The 21,955-nt window shown below is 40.6% G+C and overlaps 2 protein-coding genes across 2 annotated transcripts in view; one reads left to right on the top strand and one right to left on the bottom strand.

Annotated features, from left to right (window-relative positions):
- The window catches only part of ush2a (Usher syndrome 2A (autosomal recessive, mild)), a 187,758-nt gene extending 181,811 nt beyond the window's left edge, over positions 1-5,947 (top strand). The window contains exons 86-93 of the mRNA XM_062387555.1: positions 162-260; positions 396-572; positions 1,269-1,352; positions 1,590-1,731; positions 1,955-2,042; positions 2,874-2,939; positions 3,726-3,929; positions 4,701-5,947. Coding sequence (XP_062243539.1) covers positions 162-260; positions 396-572; positions 1,269-1,352; positions 1,590-1,731; positions 1,955-2,042; positions 2,874-2,939; positions 3,726-3,929; positions 4,701-4,790 — 950 coding nt within the window. The 3' untranslated portion in view covers positions 4,791-5,947. The remainder of the gene's footprint in view (positions 1-161; positions 261-395; positions 573-1,268; positions 1,353-1,589; positions 1,732-1,954; positions 2,043-2,873; positions 2,940-3,725; positions 3,930-4,700) is intronic.
- A 287-nt stretch (positions 5,948-6,234) lies between these two features.
- On the bottom strand, positions 6,235-21,076 carry kctd3 (potassium channel tetramerization domain containing 3). The gene is made up of 19 exons (XM_062387541.1): positions 20,678-21,076; positions 20,342-20,395; positions 19,303-19,348; positions 18,623-18,696; positions 18,435-18,493; positions 16,970-17,050; positions 16,654-16,821; positions 15,989-16,079; positions 15,158-15,348; positions 14,918-15,033; positions 14,572-14,659; positions 14,315-14,431; positions 13,958-14,128; positions 13,634-13,789; positions 12,974-13,070; positions 12,592-12,785; positions 12,304-12,463; positions 11,988-12,110; positions 6,235-11,452 (listed from the first exon to the last, which is right to left on the bottom strand). Exons 1-19 carry the CDS (start codon positions 20,746-20,748, stop codon positions 10,873-10,875), a joined length of 2,637 nt encoding a protein of 878 aa, XP_062243525.1. The 5' UTR covers positions 20,749-21,076; the 3' UTR covers positions 6,235-10,872.
- Positions 21,077-21,955: the final 879 nt, after the last annotated feature.

Genomic DNA, 21,955 nt, shown 5'->3' with positions numbered 1-21,955 from the left:
GGCATCTATGAAGACAAATGTAACCAAGCTTTCTAAAGAGGAATACCAGTAGAACATTAGCCTTCTTCAAAGTAGGATCAAAGCTTATTCCACCATCTAATATGCACTTGGTTGCTTGTGTGTCTTTATATGTTCTGTATGAATAAACTGTAACTGTGCAGGTCTGCAGCCGTACTCCACCTATGAGCTGAGAGCTGCGTGCTTCAACAACATGGGCAGCACCGCCTCCAACTGGACGAATGTCACCACGCTCAGTGAAGGTAACAGTCTCGTGAAATCCCCCAGCCCTCACAGGTCACCAGTCATGACCGACATGAAATCACATCCAAAGTTTCTCTTACCCTCCTCCCTCTCTCTCTCTCTCTCTCTCTCTCTCTCTCTCTCCCTCCCTCCAGCCCCCCAGTACGTGTCTCCGTTCTCTGTGGACAGTAACCTGACAGTCATTTGGCTCGACTGGGCGGGGTCCTTCTCTCTCAACGGGTACCTGAAGGAGTACAGTGTGACTGAGAGCCGGCTGAGGGTCTATACCGGCTTCTACAGCTATCTCCATGTTCCACGCACGTCGCAGAAAAGTGAGAGCACACACACAAATGTACACACATCATGGACATGTTCTCCACCTCAAAAGACGGATAATACAGTTTGAGAAATACACAGTCAGACAGGCTGTATGTGCTGCTGCTGTCAACTAAAGCAACTGTAACAAGTAAACACATAAACATGAAATAAACTCCACATATAAACACAGATATAACTCCACTGTGACCCCGAAGCATCCAACTTTGCTTAATATGATTGATTAACTCCTTCCAGTCCTTAAGCATTAGCACAGTTACCATTAAAGGATGAAATATTGTTTGACTTAATTAGCTTTGCCAGACCAGTACATAGGTCATGTAACAGTTATGGCCAATAAGCTTCTAATATCATGAACCTATATCGTAAATCACATTTGAGAGTGTTTTTAAGTTGAGTCGCAAATTTCCTCCCTCAATAACATAAGAATTCATTCGATCAGCTTTCATATTGATCATGGAGATTCATCGTTTTGGGAGTTACATCACTAATGATAATAATTATAGTAAACTTCATTTATATAGCATTTTTTTCCTGTTTTCGATCAGATATTTTCCTTTTGTGTTTATGTGCACCTTCACAGAGGACTGAAAGCTGTCGAGTCGTCGACTCCTAACAATGTTCTATCTTTATTTTAACCTAAATTCTTTATCCTTTTACTTAATTGGTCTCTCTCCCTCTCTTCTTGTCAGCTCTGTCATTTAAGGTGACATGTACCACAAACAGCGGCAGTGCCAGCACTCCCACCATCAGATACAGCCCTGCCACAGGCCTCGGTAACACACACACACACACACACACACACTGCTAGAGTCAATCTCAAGTAAAGAATCAAACCTTACTCTATATTTTCAACAAAAAAAAAAGCTAAATGTTCAGAAATTCGTTTAACTCGTGTTTTATTTCCACCTCTCTCTCTCTCTCTCTCTCTCTCTTCCTCCCTCTCCTCCTCTCCTCCTCTCCTCCTCTCCTCCTCTCCTCCTCTCCTCCTCTCCTCCTCTCCCCCCCTGCAGGTCCTCCTGAGCCTGAAGAAAGTGGTGAAGAGAGCATCAGCATGTCAGCCAGCCCTTTTTACTCAAAGCTGTGGTTCATCCTGCTTTTATCACTGCTGGGTCTGTTCCTGTTGGCGATACTGCTGGGCCTAGTGCTACAAAGGTATTGTAATGTAGTGTGTGGCATGTTAAAGGGTTATGGCACGAATAGAATAGAATGGAATTTCTTGTCAAGTACTCTGCATGTGTTCATATAAAGCTGCATTAATAAAACTGTAATTTATGCAACTCATTCCATGTAACAACACTAACTAACTCTAACTGACAAGTTAGTTTGAACAAGAACAAAAGGCAGATTTTTGTTGATTTTATTTTCTCCCGTCCAGAGCCCTGAGGAAGAATCCATCAGCCAGAGAGCGCCCTCCGCTGGTCATGCTTCAGAAGACCAGGAAGTCTGGGGGAGAGACGTACATGGTGAGAGGAGCAAGAGAGAGAGAGAGAGTGATGAGATGGTTAAAGGGGGAGACAGCAGAGACAGGAGGTTGTCAGGGTTACAGAGGATGAAAGTTTAGGCTCTAGGAGAGGGAAGATGAACTATAAGAATATATTACACTGTTTCACTAGTATTTCAAGTTTCTCAATCAAACGTTTTCTTTTCCTGCAAATAGAACATTTAAAATATCCTTTTGGTCATTCCTAGTTCCACCAGAGGGGGCTGAAACAACAACTGTTACTTTATAGCTATTATTTACACAATAATTGGTTTCTTGTTGTTTTTATGCTGATTCTGTTTGATCAAAATATTAGCTTTGACCAACATTTTTGGATGATTAGTGAGGGGCTGCAAATCAGTCTCAGCTAGAGGCCACATTACATCTGGTCCCTGACCAAAACAAAACAATAGAAGAGAGCATGAGTGAGCATCACCTGATACATTCATGTCACACTGTAAGTACAGACATCGTTGTATTTTGTCTCTCAAATAATCCATTACCAGTAACTAACATTAACTGCTGCTCAAACAATACTAGCTGCATATTTTCATGTATTTTTTCCTTTTCATGCCTCGATTTATTTTCCCTGACATTATATTTTTTGGGATTCCTTTAATTGTTCGCTTTTTGCTCTTTTTCATTCTTTTTAAATCCTTCTTGATCTATTATTCTTCTTTATATCTTTCCTTTAACTCTCCTTCAAAATATACCACTCTCTCTCTCTCTCTCTCTCTCTCTTTCTCTCTCTCTCTCTCTCTCTCTCTCTCTCTCTCTCTCTCTGTCTCTCTCTCTCTCAATCTCTGTCTCTCAGAGGCGCTGTACTGAGTTGTGCTCTAAACATCAGCCCGGCTCTGTGCTCCTCTCCGATCGCCCCACAGTAAGATTATTTCCTGCTGTTTTATTGTCAGAGACCTAAACGTTTATTTTATTGTCCCCCTGCAGTTTGACACTGTAGCAGACTGTGTTGAGATCAGCAACGTTATGCTTAAAAGCTACACTGTGTACACTGAGGTATGAGATTGTGAGTTTGTCCGGGTGCTTCCCTCCGCATGTCTCACTTGTGAGTGTGTATAAGCATGCTTTTGTGTGTGTGTGTGTTTGTGTGTATTTGTCACACTGATAAAGGTGACAATGAACCAGGCAAGTCACATGATTTCTTTTTACATTAGTGACAACAGGAAGATGTATGAGAATTAATCTTATGTATTTTTAAATTCAAATACAGTAGTTGTTTTTTTCCCATATATTTGTGTTTATTCACGAACAATGAGAAAATAAAAAAGGAAGACTATTGACTACCTCTCCTGTATCGTCTGAAGGTCCAGTCCTTGTTGAGTAGTGCCCCCTGTTGATTGTTAACGTCATGACAATGGCACCGAATACAAATTTTAAATCAAATGTAATAATATTTAGTTTTATTTTTTGATTTTAGATGTTTTCTTGCTAGGTAAAATAATCAAGGGTCTGTGCTATGTGTTAGCTAAATCTATTTGAGTTTTGAATCTTGTTTTGTTATTTGTTTGAAGAAATATAATTATGTGTTGGTTGGAATCGCAGGGTTTTGCATGTTTATCTCATAAACAAGATTATAGTCACCCCACACAACTGCTCACCACATTGAATGTGTTGCTGTGTTAACAACAGTAATAAATCTGTCCCTCAGGGCCTGACAGACACAAAGATCATCGGCAGCAGCTCACGGTTCAGCCCCATGTCTGTCTTGCGGGTCCCCAGCCAAACAGACCTCAGTCAAGCCTACTCCCAGCATTCCCTGCACCGCAGCGTCAGCCAGCTGATTGACATGAAGTCACTGATGATAGAGGAGGAGGGAAACTGGGACAACACACTTGGACATGACTCTGGGCTGGTGAGGAAGGAAATATGATTACATTTTATGTAGAGTACAGTAGAGTAGCTCCATGTCACAAGCAGCAGTGTCACCATGAAGGGAACTCTTTTACAATCAATAATGTTAAAAAATATGTGAAGGTAGAAACCAGTAATAGCTCATATGAAAATATACCCATACAAAGAAAAAAAAATATTCAAAACATAACGTAATATCCTCAATACAGGTGACATATTAGTATAAAAGACAAAATTGGACATATGATAGTAAAACAGGGAAAGAGTAGAGAGAGTATAGAATATATATTTTAAATACAGCATGAATAACAGAACGTAAAAGAGCTAATTTTCATTGCATATCAGATATTTAGGAAGCAGAGCATTTCTAATTCACAGAGAATCCAATAAATGTACATTTTCATTCCACAAGATTTAACTCCAGGATATTTTATAGAAAAGTAACCTCAAGATGTTTTATACAAAGGTAGATGAATCATTTAATTTCCAGACAGACTTCCATAAAACCCCAAAAAAGAAACACAAGTGAGAGTAAGGTCTGATGAAAATACTATATTTCAACATTTGATCAGTTTGCCTCATCAGGCTGTATTATGTTATTCTGTTCATGTCTAACACAAGCTGATTTAGTTAGGCCCCAGAGGGAGAAAGCATCTGAAGTGAACTACACTGTGCATTCAAAGAATATGTACAATCAAGATATCTACAGTGGAACATGCTCTCTGTCCCCTTTTCACTGACTCCAGTGCTGTGACTGACTATTTCCTTTCAGTACGGGGAGGAGGATGAGTTCGTGGACGCCATCAAGGCCTTAAGTTCTGTGAAAAAGGAGCACACCATGTTCACTGACACTCATCTGTAAGACACCATCCTTCATCTGTCCAGGTATCACAGCCACAATCCAGAACTGGTTTCAAACCCAGACAGTAAAACAATCATTCGAGTGAGTCAGTGTTAGCGGAGGATGGGCAGGAGCTCTAGCAGGAACTGGAAGTGTGAAAATGATTAGACATTTACAAGGATTGAAATATAAGTGGGACAGTTTGAATTTAAGATAAAATCCTTTAAATAAAAAACAGTCTTAAAGACTTTCTGTTCCACTGCAGAATTCATCTTAAACCCTAATGAATCAGCTAATTTAACCCACTGTGTGTGTGTGTGTGTGTGTGTGTGTGTGTGTGTGTGTGTTAGTTAGTGTGTGTGTGTGGATTATATTCCTAAAAGTGTTATATCTGAAACTGCTCAGTTTGATAACCCGAGCATTCTTTAAGTGAATGACAGCTCTTCAACTGAATGATCAGGGTGTTAATGTGATTCACTATCTCTGCTTGCCAACTGTTAGTGGTATTGTTATTTAAAAAATTGTAGAAAGATCCGATGCATTGTTGAGAATCAAACCAGACTGTAGAAATGACTTCACGTCACAGGTTTCAGTCGCCTCTTGTGCTTCAGCCAGCTGTTGTGCCTAGAAAGCTTCAACATGATGTGCAGCAGTCGTCCTTTAGATTTAACAAGACAAATTACCTTGGTGACATAGAGAAAAATGCCAACTTATGTTTTTTTTTAAGTGTGAAATGTGGCTGGGAATCACAGATGTGCCGTCTGATTGTTGTGATAATGTGACGTGACTTTAAAGCCCATTCTGAGATTTTAAGTGATCAGTTGTGGACGTACAGTTTACATTGAATTTTAGAAAGTAGTGCACGTAATGAAGTCGAGCTTTGTAGTGAAGCTAAATGTCTAGAATCTATAGAGTTGTTTGTCTGTCACCTGCCGCCTTTATTTCTTTCAAGAAAACACTTTTAATATCTTGATTCCGCAGGTTGGGTCTCCACATTGTAGATTATTTATTAGGACAGGATGTTGACTTTCTGTCTAATGTTGATGGGTGTGCATGTTTTTCCAAAAACAAAATTCAAGCTGATTGTTATAGAACCTTTTCTTTTTTTACGCTGGCAGTATTATTTATTTAATGTCTTATTTATAGACGGTTCATTGATAAATGTTCTTGTTTTTCTGGGAAATGATAAATAATGATCAATGTTCAAGAAAATGCTGTTTTCTGCTTGTTTTCATTTTCTTTACATGAAACATGTATTAAACAGTTTACACTGGTCCTGAAAGCAACTTTGTCCCCTTCACCTTCCTGTGTTGGCTGCACACACGTCATGTTTCTGCTGTTGTCACCTCTCCCATACCTTTCTATAACCACATGCACATTTATTTTCCACATTTTCTATTTTACTGAATGAAAATGAGGCCAGTGTCCTATTACAGTTTAACAGAAGAGCCACAGACAACGTGTAGATGTGTGATATTGTTTTTACTCCATTGTGAACAGAGACGTTATTATTTAAAAAGCAGCATTTCAAAATAAAAGACACGAAACACATCATGTCCATGTTCAAGCCATGAATAATAAAATGAGTTAATTAGGGACGAGAAGGCATCAAAATGATAAAGGACCAAAACTCCACGAGTGATACATGAACATTTGTTCCATGATGAGTAATATTGTGCTATTGTGGTTTAAATATTCATTTCAATTGTAGTAAATCAATGATGGAAGCTATGTTTTACACAAACAGGTGAATGATTTGCATTAGTGTGTGTCTGAAGAACAGACAAGCTTAAAATATTTAAAGCAACACAATGCAACTTTTACTGGACAACAGCGCCCTCTGCAGCCACAAGTACAGATAGATTCTGTTCTGTTGACGGGAGTTTCGACTGTGTAGTCCCTCTCACTGAGCTGAAACAGGACTTCATACTGGATATTACCCATGATTCCCGGCTTCCTGAACCAGAAGAGCTGCCGCTGTAACAATACACCAAACTCTGTTTAGAATTCTTCATATTCCAAAATCTTTAACTGATCTACAGTTCTGCATGACTCTCGACAATTTAGATGAACAGAGATCGCACTCGCACGCCCAAAGTTACATAAAGTAAGAACAGAGGAGTAGGAATGAATGCACCTTTCTTCAAATTCAAAGTCGGTGCATCATCAAACTCATCTGCTGCGATTTAAGGTGAAAAAGTTGCATTGTGTTGCTGTAATTAACAGATTACACTTGTTATAACACATTTTTACAAACAGGAGGAATACATAGTTGAATGCTACACAAAGCTCATGGGTTGAGTGTGAAAAACACATGGGCCAGCAGCTGCACAGCTACTTCCAGTTAGCACAATCCCACACCAGCACCAACACACAGAGGGGCCCGAGTCGAAACTCTGCAGCTGTAGTTTAGTTTTGCTCCTGCGTCCCTCGAGGGGACGTCGAGGCAAGTTTGAAATTAAAAAACTGGCAGTAACAACCCTGCCTCAGCTCAAGGACGCCAGTCTGACAAGGGCACTTCTAAAACATTCACAGCCACATTCACAGCTATTGTCAGCCACCGAGAGAGGGAGAGGCTGTGAAAAGAGCTTGTGGAGTGATTGTAAGGGACAGTATGGCCCTGAGCTACACACACACTCCCACTCCCACTCACACACACACACACACAGGGTTTTATTAAACTCATAAATCACAATGACGACAGACGGCGTCTCAGAGAGGAGACTGTCTGAATGAGAAGGTTAGTGAAATGAAAGCGCTGGGGAAACACGCACACACACACACACACACACACCTATGTGACACGCTAACAAAACAAAGATTGTGCACTTTGGCAAGTGATCCCCACAAACCAGGTGCTAACAGCTTAGCAATGACTGGCAGCTGCTCATACCTCATTCAACCTGTTTGTCTTATTACTGCGTCCAGATTTAAAGGTGAAACTGCAGATTCAACATAAACAGCTGTAACTTTTTGTTTTATTATGAATATTTAGCATTGGTAAGTTTGTTTGGATTAATCGTCACGTCATCAGACACACTGTTTTCAAAGGTTGACATCTCAGATCGCAAATATGTTTTTTAATTTATGTTTTCTATTAATATTCATCTGTGGTTAACATTGACCTGGAAAACTGGAGTAAAGTAAATTATCACAGAACAATAAGTCTTATTGGTCTACACCAGGTATTAAAACATGCATGATCATTATTATTAAAAAAAAGAAAAGAAAAAGTAAACCCTTCTAGTCTACACATTGTAAAATAAAAAAATTAAAATCAGTGTTGTAGGCAATAAAAAGGCAATGAACCAAAAAAACATTACAACATAATGCAGCATTTCTAACACACACACACACAGTGATGTCCAGATCCAGATATGTAAACTCACATTAAGCTGGCTGTAATGTGATATCATGTTATGTAAACACAGCCAGAGAGGAAGCGTGGGACGACAGACGACAGGTGTTTTCAGAGGACACTCAGTTATGTGCTTAAACACACTTAACTTTATGTTTTTTATATAAAATAAACAATAGAAAGTTACTTTAATATTAGTCTAAATAGTGCAAGTGCAAACGCAGTAAGGTCCAATAGCAGGGTAATATCAATATAGGCATCATACATGAATATGATTATTCACAATATATATATATATATATATGACAAACAACAGTGTATCAACACACATCAATGCATCCATGTTAGGACTTTGTCTTGAATATGTTTGTCTACTTTCTGCACAGTTCTATCAAAATGCACGTGTTTGTACAGGCAGGGACAATGGAGTCTGTTTATGTTTTATACTGAAATGAGACACAATGAATGAGGTTAAATAGCTGCTCAATTTGGCAAATTATAATAAACTTTTCAGTTTTTTCTAATTACATCTATCTTTTTTAGCATCATGTATTTTTACAGCATTTTGTCCCCACAGTTCCAACAAAGTACCAACAATCAGGAGCTGGTCCGGGTTTTGATAACTTATCCCACACAAACAGGAAGTGGAAGTCATACATTGGTACATTTGTACTATCCAGTCCTTCAAGCATACTACTATATAACTATATAACCAAGGTGCTTTACTTGTGTCTCTTACATACACACCGTTTAACCTTTACAAGACCAAACTGGAGATTAAAGTTCCCCAGTGGAAAAGAGAAGGAGCTTCCAGTTAGAGCCTCCTCCAGGATTGTTTCCAATAGATAACTTATGCCTCTTAATTCAAATGATCACCAACCTGGTGTAAATCTATCATTTGTGGCTCCACTATGAGCTCCATCATCACAAGCCTTTGGTCAGAATCCTTTTCAACCAATAACTGTCACACAAATAAGGCACTGCAACAGTCGTCCAAAACAAGACACAATAAAGATGGGAGTAAAGTGATGTAGTGTAGGTCCTTGTCGTGAGTGTAGTTATATTGTGATACTGTAAAAAAATATATAAATAATAAGTGTAATCTTGTGCAGGCACCACTATAAGAAAACAGAACACAAGTCTTCTTATGAACTTCGAGCAGAGGTGTGACGCATGCACGTTTTTTCTCTGTTAAGATAAATATAAGTAAAGGGTCACATAAAAACCATAAAGCATTGAAAACCGATTTTGTTCCAATTTAAAATGTACCTTTAGGTGATTGCTGTCAGTGTTAGTGCTACTCTGGCATCTTCAATGGATGAATCAGTTCATGAGGTTTCAGTTGTGTGCCACCAATTTGTTTTCCAGTTTACAAATATTGTATTAAATGCCTCAGATAGTTGGACTGTACTGTAAACGTCCCATTTTGCAGAGTGTGATGCTCCTCGCTACAACAATGAGCAATTTGCCAGTTTATAATAAACAAGTTAAACGACTAGCTGCAGTGAAAAGCAGGTTTGAGGATTCATTGTTTTTTTTAGATCATCATCCATGAATCTCACTATTTGGCGATCCTCGTGACTTCATGTTTGTTTTAGCTGTCGTGCATAACTCCACTGTTGCATAGTTGTCACTGAGCTGGCGAATCACAAACCTAAAGAGGTTTTACTGCGTGATGGAGCTACAAGCTGACTTCACTGCTCGCTGTCTGTTCTACTGTCACTGCTCTATCAACAATAACTGTTTTAGTTATTTAACTATTTTTGGGACATATCGATTCAAGTAGCTGCCAGGATTCTGGCAAGGGTACGACAAACTGCACATGTAGTCAGAGATGATGAACTTTTCAGCAACTTGCCGGTTGAAGCTTCTCCAATGTGAGGTTGTGCATCTTTTTTGTGTTTTACATCATTGGCTTAACAAATAAAATCAAATAGAATCTGAGAGATTGCTCGAGAATGAAAAATAATTGTTATTTCAGGATCTCAAGAAATGTTTCATGTTTGAATCTGTTTGCTTTGTGTTTGAATACCAACACTTTACAAATCTGATAAAAGAACAAGGAGTGTATCTTTCTTGCTTCTATTGCTTCTCACAAGCTACACTCTCCTCAGGTAGAATCAAAAAACCCTGTTCTGTGACTAGTACTTTGCCGTACTATATATTTTTTTATTTGAATGAACCATGATGCCTTAATGGATTTAGTCTTTTCTGTGGCCTGACACCTGATTCAAACCCAAAAGGCCTCAACACACTCTTCACGATTCCAGAACAAAGAGACTGTTGCCTCCTTCTGTAGTGACTGTATCTTTGTGAAGCTGTCACATGAACAACCACTATCTATTTCAGATGTTCTCCCGAACTGAGCTGGCACACTTCTATCAGACTCTTGTCTCAAAGCTCTGACCCGCACTCTGATCTGTTGAGATTAAAGCATACACCAACAACAAACAGAGCTTCATTTCACCAGAGTGATTAAACAGAAAAGATATTCCTGCTCAGGGTGCGATGTCCAGCCTCTAGAGCAGGTGTAATGATAACATAAAAAGATTTTCAGCCTTGGGATCAAACATAGTGAAAAACCTGTCATTACCTGTGGGCTCCCAAAACCAACAAATCATTTACCCATTTACATCTGGAACCCTGCTTCATATCCAGTCTGACGCAGTAAGTTCAACAGGACGCCTGCATGAAACGATTCCACTGACTGGGATCACAATAATTGGAGGTGGGCCTTTTGCGCTGTCACAGGCTGCTGTCCTGATTGGACGGCTCCGGGGCCAGCTTCCTGTGTCGTGGTGAGGTGGAGGAGGCCAGTTTGGTCGGGGAGGGGGAGGCGTTTGCAGATGAGTCGCTGCCGCCACCGTCAGACCCGGAGGGGAGGGAGGAGAGGTGAGGAACTGGAGGAGCCCTCTTCCTCCCTAGAAAGCCTCCTTCTAGTACTCCCCTTTTCCTCACACCTCCCTCTGACTTTGGCCCATCTCCTCCGAATCCCACACCCTCCCCCTCCTCCGTTGGGTGCGCCTTTTTTCGGACGTCTCCCCCTGGAGTCGGGCTGTCCGGCGGTTGGCGTGAAGTTTCTTGAGCACCTTCTGCCCTCACCCCAGAAACAGCCCCAGCCATCAAAGCCGCAATGTTCGTGCTAGAGCTGGCACAGGTGGTTCGACAAGCCCAGAACTCCAACGTTGAGGCTCTCCTCTCACTGTCCTCAGGCCCAAAGTCACAGAGTGAGCGGCGGGCATCTGTGACATGGCTGGGGCCCTGGGCTGACGTCTGACCTGTGCCCTCCAGGACACCCCGATTCAGGCTGAAGTTCTGGAAGTCTCTATGGAAAGAGAAGTAGATGCAGGTCAGTTACTGCTGGAAAGACAAGAACAGCGCAGCATTTTCCAAGTGCCAATGCACAGTAAGACTCGGTTTTACTAAGGTTGGTTAATCTATCTAAATAATATATACATTTATTTTATAAAAAGTTGAATCCATAGTGGTCTACTTGTGCTGCTGGCTTTTATTTTTTGATGAGTTGCTTGATGATTCTGCTGCAACCCAAATGAAAAGTTGAATAGAATTTAGTTTGTTGAGCTCACTGCTGAAAAATGGCATAAAAAAATTCCACACACAGTTACTCTGGATAAACCACAAAATAAGTTGTAAACTCTTTTTACATTGAGATGTCTCAAACTTCTTTAGCAAACAGTAAACACACTATTATTATTATTATTATTATTATTATTATGGTTAACTGAAGCAATGCTCCTTGTTTCCGTTCTGTATTTCGTTGCATAATTTGCAATACAATGGAAAAAATAAAACCCCTTTAAAATAAGATAATTTCCAGAGTCAAACAAATATTATTTCACCGGTAGCTGTGGAAGGACTCTGTTCGTCGAGCGCGGGCCAGCAGGGGGCTCTCTCTGTAGGGCCGCACAGCTGCATAAGTAGCCTGACTCTCAGGAATGGGCTCCTGTGCCTGTAACTGCAAACTGAAAGAAAAAGAAAGTACGACAGTCAGTAATAGTACTTATTTATCTTGTGAATTGATAGGATACTGTTCAGTTTTTCATTGTGATTATGAACCATGTATTTGTAAATGCAGAATAAGGACAGGTTGGAAGTAGCTAGGTGTTTCCTTTAGTGTGTATTTGTCTTTAATGTGATGTGCGTGAACTTTCCAACCTGGAGCAGGACTCTCGCAGGCGTGTGTGGTGCAGCACAGACGGGGCTGGGCTAATATTTGGTGTGGCACAGCGGGAGGTGCTCAGGTCACATTGGTCCAACAGCTGCAGCAACTCCTCCTCTGTAGGCCCACCTGCCTCTGTCAGGAGGACCGGAGCAGCTTCACACACAGCATCCCATCAAAAGAAATGCATTTTAGACTGGAAAGTGTGGTATTGAGTGAGTAAATACTAACACACACACACACCATTCTCTCTCTCTCTTCCCATTCAGTCTCTACTTCCTCACCCTCTTTCTTCCTCTCCTCTCCTTTGTTAGCCGTGTCCATCGCAGTGGTCAGGTCCCACATTTGGATGCTGCCGTTGCCGTGGCCAGTGAACAGATAGCGCCGAGGGCGGGACCCCATCCGACTGGAGCCTTCGCACTCCCGCACCATGAAGCAAGAGATGGTGGTCCCGTCCACTGACTGCACTTCACAGATCCTGAGAAACAGAAAAAGTTCAGCCAAGCAGCACAGCTCAAACAAAATGGCCAACAGCCTGAATAAAGATGAAAACAGGAGGTGCAGGAGCGGAAGCATCATGCAAACCCTCCTTCCTCCCAGTGTGGCTGTAAAAGACAAAGGTCAAAGGAGCCGAGATAGAATCAAGAGGCATATACGACATTAAACCTTTTTCCAGTAGATGAGAGCCTCACAAACAGCTTGTGGGTGATCGGGATGACCTTCTGAATAAAAACCTGCTGATCGTCTCGTTCTCCAAATGGACCTGAGAGCAGAAACACACCAACTCATTTTTAACTTCTTACAGCAAGCATGCAAATAAACCACTACAGAAAACTGTCAGAAAATACAAGAGCACAATCTTCAGAAACTGTACAAGTAGGCAACTTGACAAACAAGACTTGTTTCTTGAATTGTTCACCTTTCATCCAAGAGGCTTCATCAGTTTAGAACAAGCAAGTTGCCTACGAACACTTGTACAACTTGTGAAGGTACCGTGACCAGGATCACTGAGAATCTTCACAGATACAAGAACACAAATGACGAGAGTCCATGAAGAATCAAACAGCTGTTAAAAAAGCTGTGAGTGAAATCTTTAGACGTCTTTTTTGTTTGACCAAAAGTCCAAAAAACCCAAAGATAAATTACATATATACATATATATATATACAGCTATTTTGAATTGTCCTTAAAAAAGTACTTGATTATGTCTGTCAATCAACTAATCGATGAAATTACTAATTGTTATATAATTGTATATGTTTCCCTCATATACATTTCCATTTCCTTATGTCAATTCTTTAACTCCTCCCGTCTTATCTCTCTCACCGATATCATTCCCAGAGCAGTAGCTCCCGTGGCTCTCCGTCTCCTCCAGGGACAGGATTTTGAAGGAGGCCAGAGGGGTGGAGCCTGGCTGGGTGGAGATCATGCCTCTGAAACGTGTCACCGTCCACGTCCGAACGTGATTGTTGTCCGCGCAAACTAACACACAGAAAAACACAAGCAGCCACACAAGATTTCAGTCCCTGGTAAACTATACACACAGATACGAAACCACAATGCGCGAGAGGTGATTCGATTAGTGTCAGTCTGCATTTAAGCTTCTATTACCTATCAACCATCAGCAGGGACCTGTTCCACCTTCCTCACCTGACACCAGATGTTTCTCAGACAGCATGATCTTGGTCACGGGGCTCCTGTGCACAGTGAACGTCTGAAAGAGCTGGGGGCCTGAGCCCACTGTCTCCGGGTGCTGCACGATCACTCTCACTGCCCCGCTGCTCGTCCCGTAGGCGATCTCTATCCAGTTCCCACTCACACCTGACAGCAGACAGAAAAACACGTCAGGTCAGTGACTGTGACTTATGTTACATCCAAACATGTCTGTTCTGTCTGGAGCCCAGGACATGAAACTGATCAATATGATAAGGAGAAGAAAGGGCAACGATTTCTGGCGTTAATTTTCTCTTAACAGTAAGAAAAACAAGAACCAGGAGAAAGACTTACTGGTTTTAGGTGTGAGGTAGACAGACAGTGCGGTGATGGCATCGTTTGATGGGTCGTGATAGAGCTCAGTCACCAGAAGATCATTATCCTTCATCCTCAGTGGAAACTTTTGCATGTCTGAAAACAAAGTCATGACAGAGCTTCATTTGTTTTCTTGAACAGGGGATTTACAGATAGTACTTCCCTAACATCCAATAAACTGAGTGACAGACAGAAGATAGCAGTGTGTGTGTGTGTGTTTGTGAACATGTGTGTACCTATGTAGTAGATGGAGCCATTGTTGCAGCCCAGGAGTAAAAAGGATCCTGCTGTGTCACAGCTGGTGATGGGAACCACATCTTGAACCTTATACACAAAACAAATGTGAACTCTCAATCAGCACAGTGTTGTTGCATGTAGTCTGTGATCAAATAATCAACGACTCACCCTTATATCATGAACTGTACACTTTCACATTATACCTCAGAGCATGGAAACACAAACACACACCTTCCTCCACCTATCTATGTCTCATCCAAACACACACACACAAACACACACACACCTCTTCCTCCACCTATCTATGGCTCATTCAAACACATGCATGCACACATGTCTTCTTACCTGCCAGTGTTGTGTGACAGCATTCCACACCCCCACCTTCCCTGTGTGGCTCGTAGCCACCAGCTGGTTCCCAATGAAAAAGAGATCATCAACCGGAACACTGAGACTGAACACACCTGAGAAAGTGAACAGAGAGTTATGGAGCCGAAGGCGGAGTGAAGGTTGAGTCACATTGAGACTGTGTCATTACTTAAAACTTCTCAGTCTGGACTATACTTTGGATCAAAATTGTAAACGTACCTATCTCATTACCACTGCCTCCATCTTGGATGCTCCAGAGGATGATACTGCTTTCAGAGGCGGCGGCCACCATCTTGTCCTTGTCTCCATGCGGGCCACCTACCACCTTGGCATTAAGCGCGATGCGTTCAATGGTACGGTCGAGGTAGGGGGAAGAAAACACCTGCTGCCATCCTGAGGATTCCTTTATCCTGCAATGAGATCAAACACAAATATTTTGCACTGACATCATTTGACTAAATTTCCCATAATACAGTGCTTTGTAACTTCAAAGTTGAGGACAGCAGCTTTGACGAAGTTGGATGTGGGCTGGATTAAAAAACCTTTCAGAAGATTTTGTAAGAATGTAAACAAACAACCACCGATGGTGCAGGTTTGCACTGATAGAGACGTGCAGGTTTTATTCTGTATTCCAGACATTTATCTTGATTCAAATGCACTTTGCCTGTATAAATCTTTGACTCTGTCCTCTCCCCTCATGTCTTGACTTTTATTACCAAATAATTAATATTTAAATTAACACAATCCGTAACCATGCTGTAAAAAGATCAGATATTTGTTCTTTATCACAAAACCATTCAACACACTTTTCTCTCACCTTGTTTGCCTGCTTTAATGAAAACTTCATTAATCTGACTAAACAAGAACTGAGCATAAGATGAGAGCTAGTGCACAGGTACAGATAAAGTACATTCATAATTAATGAGAAATTTGAGCTACGACAGATAATGACGCGGCCTTCCAATCTTAAATAATTGAATGCCTCACTTTAACGAACTACAGAGCGAATGAGAAACGTATTAATGCACTGTGTTGTGACAGTGTTGTTACCTGTAGCAGATGACATAGTGTGCGTAAGCTGCTACGATCCAGTTGTGGTGCCCTGCTACAATCAACACCTTCCTGGGGTCAACAATGGGACCTACACACACACACATATACACACACACACAAGCAGACAAAATGCACATTGATACACTTCTTTGATAGTTTGATAACTGCATTATATCTCCATATTATATTTCACTATTGAACGTGATTATCTGAATCACTGGGGGGAAAAAACTGTATTAATATCTAGAGCCAGACACAGAGTATTTGTTTACTGCAGCTCATTACAGCCTCTGAGGTCATCGTCAACAGAGAACCGACCGATGTGAAACTAGGCTACATCAGAGCGATGTGTCAGGTCACATCAGATGAACCATTCATTCACATTTAAGGCAAAACACACACAGATGTGGAAAAGCATAAACTACTTGTATCTATATTCTCTCACTATTACCTACATGCAGATGTTGAACACATGAACATGAAAACAAACCAAGGTTTTATTGGTATGTGTGCTAATACTCACACACACACACATACACACACACAGACAAACACACAATGTAGGTCTATATTCCTATGGACATTTATGATTTTCTTTCTATGCTAAGATTGAAAACATGTAACTATCTTTTCACTTCATAAAGCTGATCCGGGCCACTCACCCAGTTTGTGGTTGGCATCTGCTCCAGGTGGAGCAGGGAGGGAAGGGTGAGGAGGGGGACCGACACGGGTGAAGCCCTCTGCTCCACTCGGGCCCGGCCGCTCTTCAGAGGAGGAAGCTGACGCAGCTGACGCAGCTGAAGCAGCGTTCGATTTACGGGCAGGGATGGCTGGCAGGGAAAGATTGGCTGAGATTAATTTTGTTAATATATACTTGGAATAAGGTCATTTCTGTCCTGGAATGTTTCTGTGAAACATCAGTCGAACATTGACTTTATTTTACACCATTTTTTCTGATGTTCAGTTTCATCTGATTACCTGGGGGTGGCAGGTAACCATGGAAGAGAACACTACCACACGATGAGCGGTCCAGTTCCTCACACAGCAACAGGCGCCGCACTGCAAACACACATACACACACACATACGCACAGCAGTTTTAAGATTAAATTGCAACAGATTACTCCAAAACATTGTTGATCATTTCATCATTAACTGCTTTATATAATGTTTCTTAAGATCATTAACAGGGGTCCCTAACCCGCGGCTCTTCAGCCCCTATGCAGTGGATCCCAGTACAGTGTTGTGCATGTTGTGCATGTCACACGTCACACATATTTTTCAACGGTTAAATTAACGTATCAGCTTTCATATGATGAACGTCACGTTCAAGTTCATGTTTATTTTTTAAATAATCATCATATCAGGCCGTCATGATTTACCATGAGCGAGCGAGTGTGTGTTAGTGGGTGTGTGTGTGCTCTCAGATAGCTCGCTCAGAAAGACCCCCTGAGATTTGAGCTCGTTCATGTGAAGCTGCTTCTTATCAGGGGAAACAGTGAAAACACCCAGTTTATCTAGATCAGAGCAGAAGCTGCAGTTGGTTTGTACTGAGCTTCATTTTCTCTGTCCGCTTCCAGTCTGACCTGCTCTCACTTTTTGTTTTATAATTCGTGAACTAAAATATGAGTCACAGGTTGATCACTGTACGTGGCTAAGGGAAAGAACTGAAGAAATGACAGCACACTGAACCCTTTAGTAATAAACAAACTGGCCTTTTTTATGTTTACTCTTTTTAAGCTATTAGGCTCCAACTGTAGTTTTATTTATTTCAGAGGGCTACTTCTTATTTTATACATTTCCCACAAATATGGGGAGGACTTATACAGGCCTGCATAGTTCTGTGTTTAATTAATTTTTTTGTTTAATTTATTTCAAGAGATATATAACAATATATCTATATATATCTATAAAACGTTATGTTATCAAATATGTTTGGCGGCTCCAGACATATTTTATTTAGGGGAAGAGGGGGCAAAATGGCTCTTTTGATAGTAAAGGTTGCCGACCCCTGATCTATGAGATTAAAACATCAAACCCTTGTTCACCAATTTGTTTTTATGTATAACACTGTAAAGTATGTCCCACTGTTCATGTCATGATGTTAAGTATGTGATCACTATCACTGATCAGGTGATCATTACTAGAAACTACTCTAATATACAGACAATGTAGGGAAGTAATAAACTGTGAAAGAGGAAGTAAAACATTAGACAACACGGAATTGACAGTATTAATATTTATACCTTGGTCTAGATGCAGCTGATGTTAAAATACATTTAACAATACAAGAAACATTTCACCTCAACAAAAAAATGTGTTACAAGAGTGTACTGTATTCAAAACATATATTTTCACAATATTTCTAAGAATCAGTGTTTGTAACAAGAACACAGCCGCTCTCTGAATTTACCCCATTAAACTGTGTGCTGTCAGCGACGTACCTAAAGGAGTTATCCCATAAAACTCTGCTTCATGTCTCAGGACGCTGATGTTGACACCCCTATAGACAGAAAGAAAATGGCAAAAGTATTATATGAGACCCTGCTCACAACTCAATATATATAAATATATAAGTATTCCTAACATGAACATTCAGGAATATTTTCTGAATGTTGCCATGGCTCCTTACCGCAGGTCCAATTCTTTGGTTCGGAGAAAATTCAAAATTGGTGCAAAAGCTGTGGGGTCTCTGTCAATAAATATCTGGAAGTGAGGAATAAATATATTATGATGCAAATGCAGGGTTTCATTAACCATAAATTAAAAAAGAAATGGTGAGGATAAAAAACGTCCCCAGTTACTTGTGTGTATGTTGCTTAGTTGTCTTCCAACACAGACAAAAGTGTAAGAGCACATTGTATTATCATATTTGATTGTGTAAAAACATGTATAACACTTTACAACAACAGAAATAGAGCATGTAAATAGTGCTACAATTATTAGGTGACTAATTATTTCACATAAAAAATGAATATCACCATGGGCTATTTTACTACTTCCTGACATTTGAGTGTTTTAGTGACAGTACAAATCAATGCATCATCCAAAACTTTGACCATTAAAGAAATTCAATAATGATATATTGACACTATTTGTACAACATGGCCACAAACGGTCTGATTTTAGCTCCTGAGCACAAACAGTCAAACTTAAGGCAATGTGTCATATTTCAGTGAGTTGAATCATTACACCATCGACATCATGTTCTATCTGATGGAATCTTAAAGAGAATTTTTAGATGTTGATGTCGACATGACCTGCGGACGCTGCCCTAGTTTTGGAATAAGAAGCGACAAAGGCTTTACTCACGGCTCCCGTTTCATCCCGAAGAGTGGATATCCTTCCACTCAGCAAACTGAAAACACACACACACACACACACACACACACAGTCCTCCAGTTGAACCAAGCACTTCTCCATTTCCACTTTGACTGACCAGCAGTGTTACCAGTACCTGCAGTAACAGTAACAAAACCTCAACACTATAACCTCAGCACAGCGGTGATGGTAAAAAAACACTGTCTGTGCTGATATTTTATCGAACATCTAATAATAAAAGGTTTTTAAAGAATTGACTTTACATTGGCTGCACACTGGAGACAGCTGGGGGAGACAGACTGACGGACTGACAGGTGCTCTGGCAGACAGTCTGACAGCATTAAGCATTACTTCAGTCAGCTGTTGTCAAACTCTGAGCTCACTCCAGTGTTTGAGCTTGTTATGACCACGGTGTCAGCACTGCCTCAACTGGCTGTCTCACTGTGTTCCCCAGTAGGGCTGGAATCACAGCCAAATAACTCACAGGAAGGATTTTTCTAAAAGGCATGCAGACAGGTGAAGATTCTTTCAACATGGGATACATGTTTGCACTGAATCCTGTGTAAATACAAGAGTTAAGTCTCACTTAAATACCAATAAAACGACATTTATTAATTATCTGTGTTCTACCGACTATAAATGTAATGCGTTGACATTTTCTATCAACAGTATGCTTGATATGAATTAAGGAACACACTAATAAAGATAATAGCATTTTCTATAATAACACATTATTTATTTTTCTCTCTGATTGATGGTTGCTTGACATTTAAACTGTTTCGAATACTTTGTTGTGAAAAGTGCAATAGGAAATAATAGTGTATTATTATTATTATTTTTCTAATCATTATTGTTATTACAATTCTGATTTGAAATATGCTTATGTTGTACAACTTGATGCACACACCCAAACAAGGCTAAGACTTTTTTTTGTTATTTCTAATCTGGTGTGGTTGTTAGATTTGAATATTCCACTGAGCAGCCTGCACAGCGCGCATGTGAGCCCTCACTAGTTGACCATGACACCGACCTGGAGAAGAAGGAATCTGGGATCCACATCAGGGTCTGTCTGGAGGTGCTGAACCTGTAAATACATCATAGTACATGTATAACAAACACAGTGACAGGAGGCGTGAGCAGTCACCACACCGACTGGTGCAGAGTTAAAGTGCTGAGGAGAAAACCACACATGTACACTGTGTACAGTACACACACCACAGTGGATGTGTGCGTGAGACACAGAAACAGCACATGAATAATAAAAAGGAATAACCAGGATCATCCATGTCTGCTCGGCCGTCACGCATGTACGTGGCCAGAGATCACGTCACCAACAAGATGACCAGCATCGGTGGACGAAGCTTACCTCGTCCCGCCGACGTTTAGCTGGATGATCTCCCCCATCCCGGGCGTCAAATTGTTGTCGTTGGTGGCCATGACGGAATCGAACCTGCCGGGGTGGTTGGAGGGAAAGTGACCGCTACGTTACACCCGTCTCAGCTAGCGTTGCTAACGCTCAGCCTCGTCCAGACTCTCCCTCCGCCTTACGACCTCTCCCTCGTCCCACCTTCCATAAAAGACCCGTCACACACGACCTGTGTGGACGGCGTCCGTGTCGCTGACCCTCCGCATGGTGGGCGAGGAGAGACGGAGCCTCTTTAACCAGAGAACGGACACACAATGACTCCTTTATCCGCCACTGTGCCTGTTAGCATCGTTGCGGCGCGTGTAAATCACCGTGAATAATATCTTGCGCAGAATTTTAGCAACGTGAAAACAGCTGTACAGACGTTTGCAGCCGAGGCGAGAGCGTTCACCCCTCACCGCTTCCGCTTCGGCTTTAATCGGTAATTAGACAGCTAAGTTAAACTCCTCTTTTTAAAATTAATAATTGTGTTTACTCTATTGTTCACTGCTAATGTCTGTGACATATAAACACACTTAAAATAGTCGAACAGGCCCTAACTTAAACCGACTGCTTAACAAACTAGCCTTGGGGGAACTATCTTGATCGCTGCTCACTATCAAACCATGAGTGCGCTTGATTTATCCACAGGTTGACAATTGAATAAACTGTGCATGAAGGGGATAGATAATCTATCACTTAAAAACACTGTACTCTCGGACGTTCATTTTTTATTTTATTCATTTTCAAAAATGTGTATTTTATGTTTGTTTGCACAGTGTGAAATAAAGAATGGAAATAAAAGAAAAAACAAACAATCTCTTATAAGTGGATTCTATAATATATAAAATTGACAACTCTTGTTCGTCTCGTGGCCATGCTGATGAAACTTCTATTAAAAATAAAAAGAAACAAAATTATTAATTATTTCTTCATAAACCTTTTGATTGAATTTAACTCTGCAAAACAAAATAAATAATATAATGTTTATGCTTTTTGTTTTGCTTTTTTCCCCTTCTTTTTATCAGCTCTCTTGTATTGTGTTGTGTACTGGTTTATACATATTGAGGTAATGTGTACAATTAGTATGCATTTATTTTGTTACATATCGTCACCCTCTTAAACTAATGGCCCAAGTACTTTTGTCAGGTTTTTCAGAATAAACACACTCAAAATTACCAAATTTTGAATATATGATATTTATTAATAATTTTACTCAAAAAGGTTATGACAAAAGAT

The sequence above is a fragment of the Platichthys flesus genome, chromosome 1 (genome assembly GCF_949316205.1).
Source record: "Platichthys flesus chromosome 1, fPlaFle2.1, whole genome shotgun sequence".
Classification (NCBI taxonomy): Eukaryota; Metazoa; Chordata; class Actinopteri; order Pleuronectiformes; family Pleuronectidae; genus Platichthys; species Platichthys flesus.
This window is presented reverse-complemented; position numbering and strand designations above follow the sequence as displayed.